The sequence below is a fragment of the Dryobates pubescens genome, chromosome 2, assembly GCF_014839835.1.
Source record: "Dryobates pubescens isolate bDryPub1 chromosome 2, bDryPub1.pri, whole genome shotgun sequence".
NCBI classification, from domain to species: Eukaryota; Metazoa; Chordata; class Aves; order Piciformes; family Picidae; genus Dryobates; species Dryobates pubescens.
Window position 1 is genome coordinate 26,422,882 of NC_071613.1, and position 17,273 is coordinate 26,440,154.

General features: G+C 39.1%; 1 protein-coding gene across 5 annotated transcripts in view; it reads left to right on the forward strand.

Moving 5' to 3' along the window:
• Positions 1-17,273, forward strand: part of DIP2A (disco interacting protein 2 homolog A) — a 99,736-nt gene that overhangs the window by 49,361 nt on the left and 33,102 nt on the right. For 2 of the 5 annotated variants that reach the window (XM_054172550.1, XM_054172566.1), the window contains exons 5-13: positions 1,696-1,941; positions 6,345-6,479; positions 7,560-7,679; positions 9,581-9,778; positions 12,276-12,367; positions 12,745-12,855; positions 13,628-13,751; positions 14,017-14,126; positions 14,543-14,645. In XM_054172550.1, coding sequence (XP_054028525.1) covers positions 1,696-1,941; positions 6,345-6,479; positions 7,560-7,679; positions 9,581-9,778; positions 12,276-12,367; positions 12,745-12,855; positions 13,628-13,751; positions 14,017-14,126; positions 14,543-14,645 — 1,239 coding nt within the window. The remainder of the gene's footprint in view (positions 1-1,695; positions 1,942-6,344; positions 6,480-7,559; positions 7,680-9,580; positions 9,779-12,275; positions 12,368-12,744; positions 12,856-13,627; positions 13,752-14,016; positions 14,127-14,542; positions 14,646-17,273) is intronic. The other 3 variants (XM_054172557.1, XM_054172573.1, XM_054172580.1) reach the window with 2 other exon arrangements.

The following is a 17,273-nucleotide window of genomic DNA, read 5'->3' on the forward strand; positions in this document are numbered from 1 at the left end:
TCCCCTGTAGTTTTATTTCTTACAATGAAAGTGATAGTATATCACAAATGTGGGGAGCTGCTTTTGGAAACCTGGCTGTTTGTAATCCTGTCTTATTCCATATTCCTGCAATTGCTGATTTTTCGCTTTCTGCGTGAAAGAAAGGGAAGGGTGCAAACACTGAGGGGCAGGTTTGGCTCCTCTCCCGGAGAAGATGGAGTCAGCAGCCAAAAACTACAACCATGGCAGCAGACCAGAAATAATCATACAAGCACAGAGCCAGGAATGGTGATGCACCACAGCTGTATCTTCTCAAAGATTAATTGTTTGTGCATTTTGATTCAAAATTGTCCTGTTTGAGTAGGGATAGTCAAATAATAAGAGATCTGCAGTTTAAACTGTGAAAATGTCATCAAGTTAAACTGGCTTCTTAAGAAATTATTTCTGATTTTTATGGTTTTAGACTGTTTAAGGTCAATTATTCTGAAGCTGTTAGGAATGTACATATTCTTGAAAAGCAAATGAAATACCTGGTAACAGAAATTTGTTCCCAAAGATGAGGGAAAGATTCTTTTTCTTTCTTTCTTTTCAAAATGCGGCTTCAGATTTTGCATATAGCTGAACAGTTACATGTTCAGAGATTTATTAAAAAAAAAAACCAAAACCAAAACAAACCAAAAAGAAGCTTGAAGAATTTATGATGTAATTCATCCCACTACAGCCCAGGTTGTTCATGTTTGGCAGGGTCTCTGGAATATAGTAATGCACACAGTGTCTTTTTCAGAAGCTGTTTTTCAGCTCCTGATGAGTTGTTCATTGGTTTGGCCTTTATGTGTGGCTTTACACTGCTCTTCATAAGCTGACTTGATGTGAACTTTATCAGTGTATAAGGATCAAGTTCTTAAATGCAGCAGTCTCTTTAGAAGGGCAAGGTTTTTTTCTGTAACAAAAGTTTCTTTTTTTCATGCAAAAAACACAGGGTTTTATGTTCTCGATATTTAGAAAAGACCTTTTTGTTAATTAATGTGGAAAAAATTGAGTGCCAAAAGGAATCTTCTAGAAAGTTGTAAGTAATAATAATGGTAATTAAAATAGCCCTTTATCAGTCTTCTGACAGCAACAACTATACATTGAGAATGAAAAGATACTTTACTAAGCATTTCTATGTAGTGCTTGTTAATGTCAATTTATGTGGATAACGTACATGCTTTGAAATTTTTTTATTGCTTTCATTGAACTTTATAGCACTGTGCTTTTTTGAGAATTACTAAAAAAATGCATAAAAATTGAAAAGTGAAGAAGCCCCCCCCCAAAACATAATGCCCAGTTAAAAAAAAAAATTATTCAGATGGTATGAGATCCAATTCAGCTGTTAAGCACAAGGCATATCCTTTCAGTGTAACAGGTATGGTATGCTCACTGAGAATAGCTAGGGAATGTACTAGGTACCTTAGGCAGAAGGCTTTTTTGAGTCTTGCATCATTCAGAATGCAGGAGGTAAATGAAATTTTACTTTCAGTGTTCTAGTTACAATGTGTAGGAGTTGTTGCTTTAACCTAAAAAAATAGCAATGAGCAGAATTTGTGCATGTGATGCTTAATGCACACATCTCGTGTAGCACATGAGAATGCTACGTGAAGAACATGGAAAACTTCATGTTCCTGTCTGTTGGGTCATTCCCACATTACATGCCTGTCATCATTATTTTAATCACAGACACATCGTCAGCATCAGAAGATGAGGGCTCGTTACGTCGGCAAGGACGGATCTCCTCCACTCCGTTCCAGAGCCACTCCAACGTAGAGCCCTGGCTTAACCGGGTTATTCAGGGCTCCTCCACCTCATCCTCTGCATCCTCCACCTCATCTCATCCAGGAGGGAAACCTGCTGCTGCTTCCAATACTGCTACTGCCACCGCTGCTGCCACTGTTCTTGCAGATCTCATGGCACACACCCAGCTAGGTTAGTAAAAAACTGCCTGTGTGGTTGGAGTAAGTTCAAATTAAAAATCCCAAAGCAGGGCTAAACACAAAAATCTTCACCAGAAGGTATCTGTAAATAGCTTTAAAACGTACATTCCACAGACCAGGTATGTATGATACATGTATTAAACCAACCCAGTTGTTCATGAGATCTGAACATGCATTCTTCTTGGTAAAATGCTTGATTTATCAAGAAACTAAGGTTCCATTTGACTGGATTCAAAAGCAGAATATCAAAGGGATCATATTTCTGGTGCATGCTTTCTGATCTGCATGTATTTATCCTAGACAGTATCTGCTTATGGATTTCAAAGGTGACTCAACTGGTAAACATCCAAAAGACCAGAAAAATATCCAGAATTTCTTGTAAAGTTGTGAAGTCAGAGGTACTGACAGAGCTAGCTTACAAGTGCAAATGTGAGTCTAGGGTCCCTGAAAGAGTATTCTCTGGACCTTCTTTGGGGATTAGGTGCAGACAGAAACAGTGACTTGTCTCACTTTGCAGTGATTCACATCCCGGTTTTCACAGAGCAGGCAGTTTTTTGCAAGTCAAGCTGAGATGGAAAGAGGTAGTTGCTTGTTTTGTGTTCTGGAAGGTTCTTTAGGTGTCAAGAGAGTCTGGGAGGAGTCTTTCCTAGTTGCTTTTTCTCCCTCCTTCGTTGTGTATGGTGACCTCTTTTATTGGAGAAGCTAAAAAGGAAGAGGAATTCTGATACCTGACGTTTTATAAGGCAAAACATTTTTCCCCAAGCCTGCTTAGTGCTGTTGAGTTCCTGCATGCTGAAATGTTGGGGTTTGGTGTATGTCTTCCAAACTTACAGGCAGCATTTGACTTGTTCATTTTTCTGCACTTTAGCAGTGTTTCATCTAAAAGCACAGTTAGAAATATCTGCCTTTTCAGTTAGCTTATGGCTTTATTGCTAGGGACATTTTTCCTATTTCTACAAAACATGCTCATCTTACTGCCTTTCAGAAAAAGCTGAATTTCCATCTTATTTCCAAATTTATTTATAATGAAGTATTGGCTTGTAGGATCTTGTTTTGTGTTCTGGCTGGCTTGGTACACTCTTTGTTTTATTGTTCCAAGACCATTTAATAAACTTCTTTAAAATGTCCCATTTTGGTAGAGTGGTTTCCTAGAGACAAAACAATCATACATAGCCATCTCTAGGTCTAACTCAACTTCTTGCCAGGTAGGGACTTTTTTCAAGTGTTTGTCTTCACCCTGAGATTACTCCTTAGACTACTTTCTATCTAATACCTAGCTCTTCATTTTCTGTATTGTATCCCATATGTTCTTTCTTGGGCCACTGCTCTCTTTTGCATTTGTCTCCATCTTCTAATTAATGATGGGAAGGTACTTCAGTCTAAATCCAGTTTTTTTCCTGAAGTTGCAAGTCACTTCTTGGTTTTGTGTTTGGTTTGGGTTTTTTTGACTACTTGCTGATTCTTTCTTTTTTTTTTTTGCTTTGCCACAGTATCTCTTGATGACACAGACTAATTTCATGGATTCTGTGGACATATATTAATAAAATGCCAAAAAAATTAATTAAGCAAATGTGATTTTTATCTGAGCATAAGTTCTGAAAATTGAACTTATTCCTTCATCATGCATAGAAAGAATTTTGCCTTCCCAAGGTAGAGCTGAGAGGGAGAGTCCGTTCTCTGCTGCATATAAGATGAAATAGCTGTGGACAACAGATAAGTTGTTTGTAAAGTCCCATCCTATTTCCCTTCTGTGGTGATGGACATTATTTTGCATGAAACTAGCCTCTGAAATGCTTTTATTGTGCATGAATGATGCAGATTAGCACCTCCATATATAGCTTTGCCTTTTTTTTTGCCTTTTTTTATGTGTGCTTGTTTTCACTTGGGAAAGATTGTCAGTGGTTTTTTTTGGTTATTTTCTGAGCATTCACTTTTTTCGTGTGGTTTCTGTGAATGTTCCCAAATAGCCAATTCCTTCTGTTATTTTCTGAGCATCTAATGGTAGAGCTTTTGTATTTCAAGTATCTTCCTCATGCATGTGGGTGGAAGATTGCTTTTCCCAACAGCAATTTGCATGGTAAGCAAATGCATTAAGCATTTCAACAGATTTTTTTTTTTTATGCATGGCTTCTGGCTGATGTGGACCCAGTCTTACTGTGTTGTGTTAGTGTCTCTTATTCTCTCTCTCCATTGTTATATTTGTACCTACGTGCATATCACTTTGAGTGTAGATTTTGAGCCACCTTAATGTTTAATGGTGGCAGTTTCATCTATAGGAATGCCAGTTTGGGGCCTTCCACTGATGAATCCACAGTTGTTAGATTTTTCCCAATTGTAGTTCTTGCTGGTGTGGTCAAGGAATGGAAGCTTTAGACATCGATAATCACTTCAGGGTTTCTAAGATGAGAGGTGTGGATTTGGGGTCTCATACTGCAGTATGGGAATTAGGTATATTTGACTCTGTCTTTTTCTGTGATTAATTTATATGCTGTGTGAAGTCAGTGTTTTAGGACTTTGGTGAAGGAAAAAACCCAACCAAAAAGCAACTCAAAAAGTATACAGGACAAAGTGAGAATGTTTCACTTTATTCTGAATACGTGGATTTTCTATACACCTTGTAAAGTGGTTATGGGATTAGTGTTACACATAGTTGCCACTTTTTCTTGTCACTGGTTCTAACTGAGGCAATTGTCAGAGGTACTAAGTCATACTTTGTCCTTCTTGTTCCTTACCCACATGAAAGGAATTTGTGGTGCTTGCTTAGTAACCATCGAGAAAAGCCTGCAATAAAAAAAAATGCCATTGCAGTGATGACCATTGGAAAGAATGGGGATGGATTTTATTTTTTCTTCTGGTGATCCCTCTAAAAGTGCTTAAAGCTGTATTGGTGGCTTGTATGTCAGTTCTGTGAATCTGTGGAACAGAGCTATGAGCACTTGTTATCTTAGTGCTAATCACTTCCTTCAAAAGGGTGAGGTCATCTACATATTTTGCAGCACTGCCTAGATCTCCCTATGCTGTGAGTTTCTGCTGCAGGATTTGTGGCATGCTGAGGTCCTTCAGGAGGTGTCACTGCAAAGCTGTGTGACCCCAAGCACTGCAGCACAATGTTCTTAAGCTCTTCTGTTGCACTTCCATTTGTACTTATTAGGATTCTGAGTATTTCAGGCTTCAAATTCTTGTTTTTTCCTTATTTGAATATTTCTGCTAGATACTGTCATTCCCTAAGCTGTGATTCCATCCAAAACTGTTCCATAATCTAGGCCACAGTTTTGGAATGATGATAAGCATCATTCTGCAGCAAAGAAATGTGCAGTTCCAAGCAAAGCAGGCTTGCCTCAAGGCTTTTTACAAGGTGGCTTTCAAGCCCCTGTGAGTGTGTGAGGATTCCTTGTTTTCCCTATGTAAATATATATTATAAAAAAAGGAAGTATTTATTGCTTGTAGTATGCACCATTAAAATGAAACAGCACGTTGTGTCCCCACCACAAATGACCACCTCATGCCTCAGAAACCCTGGTAGTAAATTTATCTGTTGTGAGCAATGTATGTGTATAATGTTGACATCTACACCACAGGTGTTACATTACAGACATTCCAGCTGTTCTCACTGATAGGTGCCCCAGTGAAGAGTATACCATGTCTGTACCATAACACAAACAGCAAGTTTTTACCTACAGTCTCATTGTGACACTGAAAAATAGGTGATAGGAAAAGCTGCTAAAGGAAAGCCATGAGTGGTGTTACAAACTGCAGGTGATAGTTCAAGTCAGTGATTTCTTGCATCTGAGGGAGTCGCTTATCTTGCCCTGTCCATTCTCAAGACGTGTTCCAACCTAAAATTTTAATCTGTGCCACCTTAAATCTTAATCTGTTTCTCAGCAAGCCTTAACTCTTACAGACTGTAGAATGTCGACAAGTGCTTCGTGTTCTCCTGGGGCAAAGTTCCCTTCTTTTAAACTGTATGCTTTTCTCCCTTTCTTTTCCTATAGGACTTGAACTAGTTATTCCAGTTTTGTGGTGAGGCTGTGGATGCCTGCATTTCTTCTTAGGGAAATGAGACAGGCTTTCTTTTAAAACTTGTGCTGTTTACTTCTAATAATCTCCTTTCTTTCACCTTGATGTGATGGACTGACATACTGCTCTATTGATCTGTCAGAATTTGTTTGGATCCCTTTGAAAGCTGGAATAGGTTCTCTTCACCCTAGAGAGACACAACGGTTCCTTTATGGGTTCTCCCTCTATTTAGGAGATTTTGGTTACAATTTGATTAGAGAAATCAGAGTTTTGTTTAAAACATGCGAGAAAACAGCAAGAATACTGCAAGAAGCAACTTTAGATATATTGATTCTTAGATGAATGATGAGCTCCCATGTCTGCCTTCCATTTCTGCAGATAACCACTCTGCACCTCCAGATGTAACCACTGGCCTGGTAGAACATTTACATCATGAGCGTCCACAAGTAGCGTCAGTACGAGGAGTTCCCAGAGGCTACTGCAGCAGCATTTTGGAAACTGCAGATGGTGATTGTATTGCAAACCTTCTACCTTTCAATCTATATCCTTTTATGTGCATAAGTGAATGCATGACAGAGCTTGACACCCATCATGTGCTGTGTGCCAGCTCCCTCCAGAGCTTTGCAGGAGTATCATGTATCTGTTGGTACTGGATTTCCGGTGTTCTGCTGGTGGGAACCGTGTCCCCATTTTTGTGTTTTCTGTAGTAAAAGGCAATGTATGTCTCAGTCTCACATTTTCATTTTGTATTTTCTCAGAGCTTTAAATTTCAGCAAATGTAAGCAAATGTACACATTTGTATTTAAAGTGACTATATCACATATGCAAATGAAAATCAACATTTGACCTGGTTTTGTTGTGATTGTTTTGCTAGCCCTATACTGAAAGATTCACTTACTTTTTCCAAGCGTTCTCGCATTTTAGAACTGAATGTATGTTAGAATGGAGCAAATTCCCAGATGCTTGAAGAAAAGAACATTCATGGAGGTCACGAGGTTGGGGCTGGCCTCTCTTCAGTGGTGCCCAGTGATAGACAGAGGGTGCAAACTAGAACACGGAAGGTTTCAGTTGAACCAAAGGAAAAAAAAATCTTTATTTTGAGAGGAACAGAGCACTGGAACAAGCTGCCTGGAGAGGCTGTGGAGTCTCCTCTGGAGACATTCAAAACCCACCTGGACACATTCCTGTGCAACCTGATCTAGGCAAACCTGTATTAGCAGGGGAATTGGGCTAGATGATCTCTGGAGGTCCCTTCCACCACCTACCATTCTGTGAATCTATGATTTTTTTAGGGTTGTGTTGGAATCTCATGCAGGAAAACTTAGTTTCAAAAGCTGAATTAAAATATGAGAAGGTATATGCATCAGCTAGGTAGCTAGGGAACGGCATTATGTTAATACAAACAAATCCAGGGTTGAAACTCTTACTGATTTAAAGCTGGTTTTCTTTTTTTCAAACAAGCTGCTCTTCTTAAATGACTCCTCCTTTGCCTTGCTGATCTTAGTGTGATGCTGTCAAAAATATGACAGCATGTGTTTTAGTGTGTGTTTGTTTAAAATATATGGTAAGTAATAAATCTTTTCTTTTTGGCAGGTGTCCCAGTGAATAGCAGAGTGTCCTCTAAAATCCAGCAGCTTCTAAATACCTTGAAAAGACCAAAGCGCCCACCTTTGAAAGAGTTTTTTGTTGATGATTTTGAAGAACTGCTAGAAGGTTAATTTTCTTTCAAATACATTTTTCACTCTTTGTGTAAGTGGTTCATGAATGAGCTAATACTTCTTAGCAAGTGTTACTTTCTTTTTCTCTTCCCAACAGAAAATAAGTCACAGTGAGTTTGTATTGGCAAGATGAAAGTTGTATGTTATCAGAAGTGCAGCAACCTTCAGCTCAGCCCTCCTGCTCAGTATTACCTATTCTCCCCTTATCCCTCACTTTGGAAACCCTTCTGATTTGGTCCAGTTTGGACTGCTGTGATGAGCTAGTGAATACTAAAGACAGTCATTTCAGATCCGTGGAGAAATTCTGTTGACATCTTTGTTGATAAATACATTGGTGCATTCAGAAATTGTCATGTTTGGTGATGGTTCCACTGTAACTTCTTGTCTCAGAATCTCTAAACTTTGCCCTGTGATAGTCAGATTTAGGGAGAGTACTCTCTGGAGTGAGTCAGCGCATAGCCCAAGTTTAAGTGATGGTTAAATGAACCTCTGAAAGCCTTTTATCAAAATACTGTTCAAAGCAGACCTGACTACTTCAGGCTGCTCAGGGCTGTGTTCAGCCCAGTTCTGTGTGTTTCCAAACACAGAGATTCCGTGTGTTCTCCGTCTGCCCACATTCAACTGCTTGTCTTCAAGCATCTGGCTTTGAAAAGCTGCTTTGTAACTGGTCAGTGCCCAAATATAGTTAGATGAAAAAAGTTACTTGCTGATAACTGGAATTTATTATGATAATATCATTTGCATGTTAATATCCTCTTCTTGAAATCCAGAAACTTTTATTATGAATGCATGGAGTGGACTGTTTAAGGTGTCTTATCTCTGTGTTACATGAAAGGATGGATAGTACTCCTGCAGATACTGCTTGGCTGAAAAACACTATTTTCTTCTCTGTATGTGCCTAGATGGAATGAAAAGCATCTCTAACAAGTGTAAAAGTTGCTTAGCAATACATAGCAGCCTTTAAAACGAGCTGCATCAGCTAATTCTAAGGAATTCTTTTCTGTTCTCTTAATCTTAAACATTTAATTTTGTTCTTTATTTGACATTTTTGAGCATCTGCTGCTAGATTCCCAGTACTGTTTGTTTGATGCTTTAAGATATTAAATGATTCCAAGTCTAGTCTTTTGCTGCAGATTTTTCAGGCAAACTTATGCTGAGGTGCATGTATGTTATGGTGGGGACTGCAGAGCATCGCTTTGCTTTAGTTATTGTATAGATTGAGTGTTAGCTAAATCCAACCATGGCTTTATTTTGCTGACCAAGATCAAGACACTGCACCTTCTTGAGCAGTTTGAAGCAGGGTTTTAACATCAGGCTACTCAGAGCAAACGGCATACAAACCCTGCAGTGTGCCACAGCTGGAAGAGATAATGACAAATATTCTGTGAGCAGTACAGTGTTAGCTGTAGATGATCCATACCAGGAGCATTTCATCTGGCTTTTTGGTTGTTATTTTAAAGAAATTGTTATGGAAGCATAGTGTCATTCTTCATCACCTGTTGAGAATTTGGTGCAGCAAAAACAAATGTCCAGTTGTCATTGAAGCCGTTCTCTCTAATAATGCTTCTTGACATGGTGTAGGCTTTCGTTGAAACAGATGTGGAGAACAAATAGCAGAAAATAACATTTTTTCCAAAGCAGAAGGAGAGTGAAATAGAAATTCAAATTCTGTTCCTGTGACCAGGTCCTTTGAATAATGTGGACTCAGAATTCTAAAGTTAATTACTTTTTATGAAGCCAACAGATGACTAACTTAGCATCAGTGTAAAGCAGAGAAGAAGTAATAGTAGCTGTGAGTAAGAGAAAGGTGAGAACATTCATAGAAGAGTTTATTAAGTGTAACCTGCACATTTTCTAGGGATTGACATTTGCCCTTTTGCTGTGCTCTGATTTTAGTGCAACAGCCTGACCCAAATCAACCAAAGCCTGAAGGAAATCAAACGAATGTACTTAAAGGTGAACCCTTAGGTGTGGTAACCAACTGGCCACCCTCTCTGCTGGCTGCTCTGCAGTGCTGGGGAACTACCCAGCCAAAAGCCCCTTGTCTGACAGCATTGGATACAACTGGGAAAGCTGTTTATACACTTACCTATGGTAGGTATTGGTGATAATTGTAAGGAATAATTAGATGTTCTTTGTGGAATGAAAATTTTGCTTTACTTAAGAGGGAATCTATGTGCTCATGGTAGATGCTTTGCTACTCAAATGCAAATTATGAATTCATTTGATATGAAAAACACCTTAATGAAGGAAAAAATATATATGGTATTGATTCTTTACAAGTGGCTGTAAATTTCAAACAGTTTTGTTGTTTTTTTTTTTTTCCTTAACACCAAAACCAGCATGGTGTAAAACAGAAGGAAGAAACTGATGACTAATAATGCCCTCTTCATATTCCATGGGCAGATATTAAATTTTAGCATGTTCTTGCATATGCTTACAGAGAAGATTGTACTTCAGGAGCTCATTTAGGATGTTATTGTGGGAAGTGAAACTGGTCCATATAATAAACTAGAAGTGTTATAGTAACTGCATTTTTCTGGGAGATAATTGTGTCCCCCAGGACAAGTAACTGCAACATTTCATTGTCTACCATGTTAAAATTTCTTCTTTGCATTTTTACAGATGAACTGTGTTTACAGGAAATGTAACTGAGCACCTCCATTAATTTCATTACTTTGCAGTGGAGATTTAAAAGTAATTTAGAATATCATGTTTAGTTAGAAAGAAAAAGACAAAATAAAAAGAAGCAGAAGTCTTAAGTTTTACTTGGACTCTACCAATTGCACTGAATGGCCAGTTTTGTAATGAACTGGTCAATAGTTGTACTTGAGTCTTGTGTAAGTTGTGGGTTTTGTTTCTTTTATATATATGTGTGTGTGTGTGTATATATATGTTTATATATAAATAACTGGAAACTACACAGGAAAAAACTAGTGAAGAAGTTTGAGACTGATTAAATACAGAACAGCTGTTTTCTACATGGTCTGAAGGGAATGAGTGTAGTGTGAGTGTGAGTCTATGATAATGACCCTGTGTGCTAGAGTTCCAGATGCATGCTGTTTGCCATGGCATGCTTCTTTGGGGGATTCTTGCTTTGATTTACATTTACAGTGGAAGGGTTTTGCTGTTGCTCAGTTTTTTATAAAGAAGATTTTTTTAGCAAAGCTTTTCCTTTCTTGGAGGGCTGCAAATTAAACATTTATTTTGTCAAATAAGTGTGTAGGTTGTTGTCTTTGTATTTAATAACTTGGAATAATTTTTTATTCTGAATTAGTGAGAGCTGTGTAGGTTACTGCTGAGCATTGAACTGGCATTTCACAAGAGTCATAGAATCAATAAGGCTGGAAAATACCTCAGAGACCATCAAGTCCAACCTATCGCCCAGCACCTCATGACTAACTAACCCATGCCTCCAAGTGTCACGTTCAATCCTTTTTTGAACACCTCCAGGGACGGTGACTCCACCACCTCCCTGGGCAGCACATTCCAATGGCCAATACTCTTTCTGGGTAGAACTTTCTCCTCTCCTTGGGCCTCAACTTCCCCTGGTGCAGCTTGAGACTGTGTCCTCTTGTTCTGGTGCTGGTTGCCTGGGAGAAGAGACCAATCCCCACCTGTCTACAGCCTCCCTTCAGGTAGTTGTAGATGGCAATAAGGTCTGCCCTGAGTCTTCTCTTCTCCAGGCTAAACAATCCCAGCTCCCTCATAGGGCTTCTGCTTGAGACCTCTCACCAGCCTTGTTGCCCTTCTCTGGACACGTTCAAGAGTCTCAATGTCCTTCTTAAATTGAGGGGCCCAGAACTGGACACAGTACTTAAGGTGTGGCCTAACCAGTGCAGAATGACTTCCCTGCTCCTGCTGGCCACGCTATTTCTGATGCAGGCCAGGATGCCATTTGCCTTCTTGGCCACCTGGGCACACTGCTGGCACATGTTCAGCCAGCTGTCAATCAGCACCCCCAGGTCCCTCTCTGTTTGGGAGCTCTCCAGCTGCTCCGACCCCATCCTGTATGGGGTGTTGTTGTGACCAAAGTGCAGCACCTGGCACTTGGACTTGTTAAATGCCATCATGTTGGACTCTGCCCATTTGTCCAGCCTGTCAAAGTCCCTCTGGAGAGCCCTTCTACCCTCTTACAGATCAACACCTGCTCCCAACTTGCTCTGCAAACTTACTAATAGTGGACTCAATTCCCTTATCCAAGAGCCAGATATTGTGTCATTTATTCACATCAATTGTTTCTTAAACTTCAGTTCATTTTTTGTCCAGTTTAGTACAGTTTCCTTTCATTAAGAGCATGTAGGCAAGAGTCTTATTAAATGCCTTTTGGGAATCCAGTTAGGTTGTATCATCCACACTGTGCATGTGTAAACATGCACTGAAACACTGGAAGAATTCAGTAGATTTGTGAGGTGGTATTGTGTTAACAACAGCAATGTTTGCTTTTCCCATTACTTGCTCATGTGCCTGTTGACCTTTTTTTTTGTAATGTGACCAACTTGGCTAAGTGTATATATAGGAGGCCTGGATATTTGCCAGTGTTAACTTTGTAGTATGTGATTTTTGATTTCTGTGTTACCTTTTTCATTAGGCAAACTGTGGAGTCGAAGCTTGAAGTTAGCATATACCCTGCTAAACAAGTTAACCACTAAGAATGAACCACTGCTGAAGCCTGGAGACCGGGTAGGCATCTGTTTGAAATGGTCTTTATGGAGAAAACAGACAGTGGGGGACAGCTTTAGCTAAAGAAAGTCACCATGCCTGGAAGTGTTTAAAAAAATGAGTAGATGTGGCATTTTGGAACATGGTCTAGTGGTGATGGATGTGTTGGGTAGAAGGACTTGATGATTTTAGTGATCTTTTCCAACCTTAATGATTCTATGAATACTGTGATTTATAATAGTATATTGTTGCAACATTCAGTGTTTCTGTTCATCGTTTAACTAGGAACCTGAACATTGTTGTGAGGACTTTTTTTTTCCCCACCAGCTAATAAAGCAGTCTCCCTTCTGCACCTGATGTCAAGAACTGTTTCTTGTTATTTTGATGTATTTTTGTAGGTAGCTCTCGTATTTCCTAACAGTGATCCAGTTATGTTTATGGTGGCATTTTATGGATGTCTTCTGGCAAAACTCATTCCTGTCCCAATAGAAGTTCCACTAACAAGAAAGGTAGGCAAATACATTCAACATTTTTATAGCTAAATAAAGATAGGAATGTGTGTGAATCCTGTAGTTCTTATATGGGACCCCTTAGAGCCTGTCCTTCAGAAAACAGTATGATGCATCAGTTGAACTGCTCAGTATAGACTATATGTTTGGAAAGTTAGAGAGGACTGGAAGTAGTATGAAGCTAAGAAGTTAACTATTTTAGGATACATAACTGCAGAAATTATTTTCATTTTTTTTAAAAGATCAGGGAAGTATTTCTTAAAATGTAACACACAGAGCTTCTTTTAACTCTCATGCCAAATAATGAGAGCACAGGCAGTTAGAGACACCATATTTACTGGAAATACCAGGGTAAACCTCCACACAATGAGATTAGGGAAGGTGTGAAATCAGAGCTGAAAGGCTACAGGCTCTGCTTTTCAGCCAGTGCCTTAGGACTCAAATTGCATCAGACCAGCTCTCTGCTTTACCAGAAGTTAGAAACATCCCTGTAGAGTCAGAGAAGGATGCACTACTATTGCTTTTGGTACTACTTTGCTGCCATCACATGCCAGATCTTCTGTCAAATCTAATTTACTTGGCACTAAGCAAAACTAAGCCTTCTGAATGTAGACTTCAGTCTTTTGTCTCCCATAAAAGGTCTGATGGGGTAGAAGTTTGTTTTTCCCTGTGATACAAATTGACATAATATCTTCTAAACATGGAAAAGTTACAGTAGACCATACAAAAGCTTCATTATTTGTAAGTTTGCTATAATGTGATTTCTCTGTAGGATGCTGGCAGCCAGCAGATTGGATTTCTTCTGGGCAGCTGTGGAGTAACGCTAGCTTTAACCACTGATGCCTGCCAAAAAGGCCTTCCTAAAGCACAGACTGGCGAGGTGGTTACATTCAAAGGTATGGTTTTAAGCTACTCAAAATTTTTCATAGAATAAAGAGTAGGCATGCCCATGGTTGATATTAAACAACAATCTTACATGGTTCTAGTTTACATATAAAAAACTGTCTTTATTGTTGCGACGCTGCTTGTGCTGCATCTTCCTGTCAGGCTGGGTGATGATATAGCTTTTGCTTGCTTCCTGTTTTTATCCTTACATACAGCAGAGGAAAAAAAATACTTTTTTAAATTGTAAAGACAGTAACTCCTCTTTTTTCTTTGAAGGCTGGCCTCGTCTCATGTGGTTTGTGATTGATGGGAAGCATCTGGCAAAACCAGCAAAGGACTGGCAGCCACAATTACGGGATGCCAATGCTGAGATTGCTTATATTGAGGTGAATCAGTATAATACTCTTGACTTACAGTTACTCTGTCGTAGTTTGTCACAACATGCTTTCTTCCTTTCATCTCTTGATGCAGCAGAATAGACTAGACTAGACTACACTAGAATATTTTCCTTTAGGTTTCTAGGCAAAGTCTCATTTGAGTGGTTGTGTTGAATCAGATTGAAGATTGAGGATAACTGGCGTTTTTGGAGCCCTGTTACAATTTGTTTCATTGGAGTAAAGAAAGAGTCAGATTTCATACCATATTACTGTGTTCCCTGAACATAAATATATCTTCTACACTAGCTTATTGATATAATTTTTTTAAAGTTTAATTTTTATAATAAAACATCTTTTCAGTTTACTTCTGTAACTTGTTTTGATTTTTTTCTTAATCTAACACTTGTGTAAATTTTCTCTTTTAGTACAAAACAAGTAAAGAGGGCAGCACAGTGGGCATTACTGTCTCTCACGCTTCCATGCTGGCACATTGTCATGCATTAACTCAGGCATGTGGTTATTCAGAAGGTAAGTTAGCTGGTTAGCTGGTTAGCTTTAAAGTGGTACTTACAAATTTGAATATTTAGACAGTTTATGTTGCAAAATCATGTTTATTGTCCTAAAAAAAATTTTAGATAAGGACTAGTTCCTTCAGCTGCAAAGACTAAGTCAAACTTCCTTATTTGTAATTGACACAGTATGTAAAGGAAAGCAAGAAGCCACCTTGTGAAATCATAATCAATGTGTATTTGTTTGGTGTTTTTTTTTTAATCCAGTTTCCTTATGTTTTATTCAAGGGTTTAGATTTTTCAGTATTCATAAATTTGATAGTCAGTGGTAAGAGCTATGGCAATTTTTCATCCTCTTGAAAACAACTTGGCTACAAATCTGTTTTGCCCTCCCTAGTCCCTTTTGAACTCACTGGTCACTTTGGAATAGGGGACAATGAACATGTTACAGGACTGTACAGGTTCCTGAATCTTGACAGGATGATGGCAACCCGTTATAGATTTAAGGGATCTATGCATCTTAATTTTCAGACAAATGTGGATTATGGTTGTTAGCCATTAACATTTCAGATCGTCACAAAGGCTGTTGAATTCTTTTGTCCTCGTGTATGTTCATTATTCAGATTTCTCTTGCTGTGTGCTAGAGATATTGTCACAAGGTTTGTGTTCTGTAAAGGCCACACCTAGTACAAAACTTGGCCTTGTGTTTAGTTTATAGATCCTGCAACTTCACCATTTTGGCCACAGTAGTTCCTATTTATAGAAAAGTAAGGGATCTTTCTCTTAATTAATCATGTCCCCATAAGGATTTCAGTAAAGTGAGAGATCTGCATGTTTTCGGTCATTCTCTTAATGGGTAGTCAAGAGCTGCAGCTGATTTTGACCGTATGCATAGAGTTCATCTGGGCTGCCGTTAGCCAAAATGTTTTCTGTTTTAAATCCATTTGCTGGAAGAATCTCATGGTTTGATTAGCCGTTATCCCATAGCAGGTTTCTGTGTGCCAGTTTATCTTGGGTCATGCAGAATCACACGACTGAGGTTGGAAGGGACCTCTATAGGTCACCTGGTTAAACCTCTTAATTCAAGCAGGGGAACAAATACAACCAGTTACCCAGGACTCTGTCAAGACAGATTTTCTGTATCTCTGAGGATGAAGACTCCATAACCTCTCTAGGCAATTTGTGCCAGTGTTCAGCTACACTTGGATAGAGTTTCTCCAGATGCTGCAGTCCTCTCATGTCCCCTTCACTAGACTCACTACAGTAGCTCCATCTCTTGTCTTGTTCTGAGGAATTCAGAAATGGGCCAGGTATTCTAGCTGTGGCCTCATCATCTCCATTAACCTGCTGACAAAAATGGTGTCAGTACACCATTGGCCTCCTTAGCTGTAGTTGGACGCAATGATCTTGAAGGTCTCTTCCAACCTGGTCTGGTCTATTCTATTCTATTCTATTCTATCCTTGCTCATGTTGAGCTTGGTGGCCACCATAAACCCCAGGGCTCTTTCTGCAGAGCTGCACTCCAGGCAGTTAGCTCTCTCCATGTCCTGGTGCATGGAGTTAATCCTCCACAGGGGTCAGGACTTTGCATTTCTCCTTGCTGAACTTCACAAAGTTCCTGTCTGACCATTCCTTCAGCCTGTCAAGGTTCCTCTGCATGGCAGCACCACCTGCCAGTGTATCAGTTTTTTTACCAGCTTCATGTCATCTGGATCATTAATGAAGATGTTCAGTAGAAATGGAGCCAGTATTGAGCCCTGGGCTCCATAGCTATTTACTGTGTTCTAACTAGACTTTGTGCCCCCAGTCACAACCTTCTGGCCCTGGCTTTTCCACCAGTTTTCAGTCCATCTCCCTGTCTACTCATTCAGCCCATATTTCATCAGCTCTGTGAGGTTCGTACAGAGTGTGATACTGTATACTGTGAAACTGCTGATTGCTTTCTGTAGTAAATCTAGTTCCATACAGTTCACTGTTCCTGAAGGCTGAAAAGAATGTGGGCATGGAAGTCCCCTGATGGGTGCTACACACCTGTCTCAGTGATTGGAGCTCTCAGTCATCCAGACAAGGGATGGATATGTGGCTGAATTACTGAAGAATTTATTGGGAAATATCTGTGTACATTCTGAAAAGTGGAAAAGAATAATAATGACCCTGAAGAACAATATCTTGTGCATGGAGCCATCCTAAACATTGTTACGTTTCACCTGATCAATGCAAGATATCCCTTTAAAAATCTGTTTGAATCTTTGAATTTAAATCTTGGATTTAATTTATTTCAAGTCACATAAGATGTTCAAAATTCTCAGAGAAAATTTTGAAGAAAATTTAGTACAGCTATGGTAGTAGTTCTCACTAAATGTCTTTCAGCTATAGCTGAACTTTTTGAATTCATATGAAAAATCTTGCATGGAAACTGAAGTTTTGCTCTTCATAGTTAATTGGCAAATGTAACAAACACATGGAAGTGGTATTATAATGAAAACAGGGTCTTAAATACCTAGTCTACAATCATAATTGAAAGATAATTGCTGCATGTAAAATAAGAGTTTCAGTTTAAGCAGCCTGTTTGTTATAAACAAGAAGGCAAGACAACACAGCTGAATTCTTAGTGGTGTTGGAAGTTTCATAGTTGCTTTAACAAATA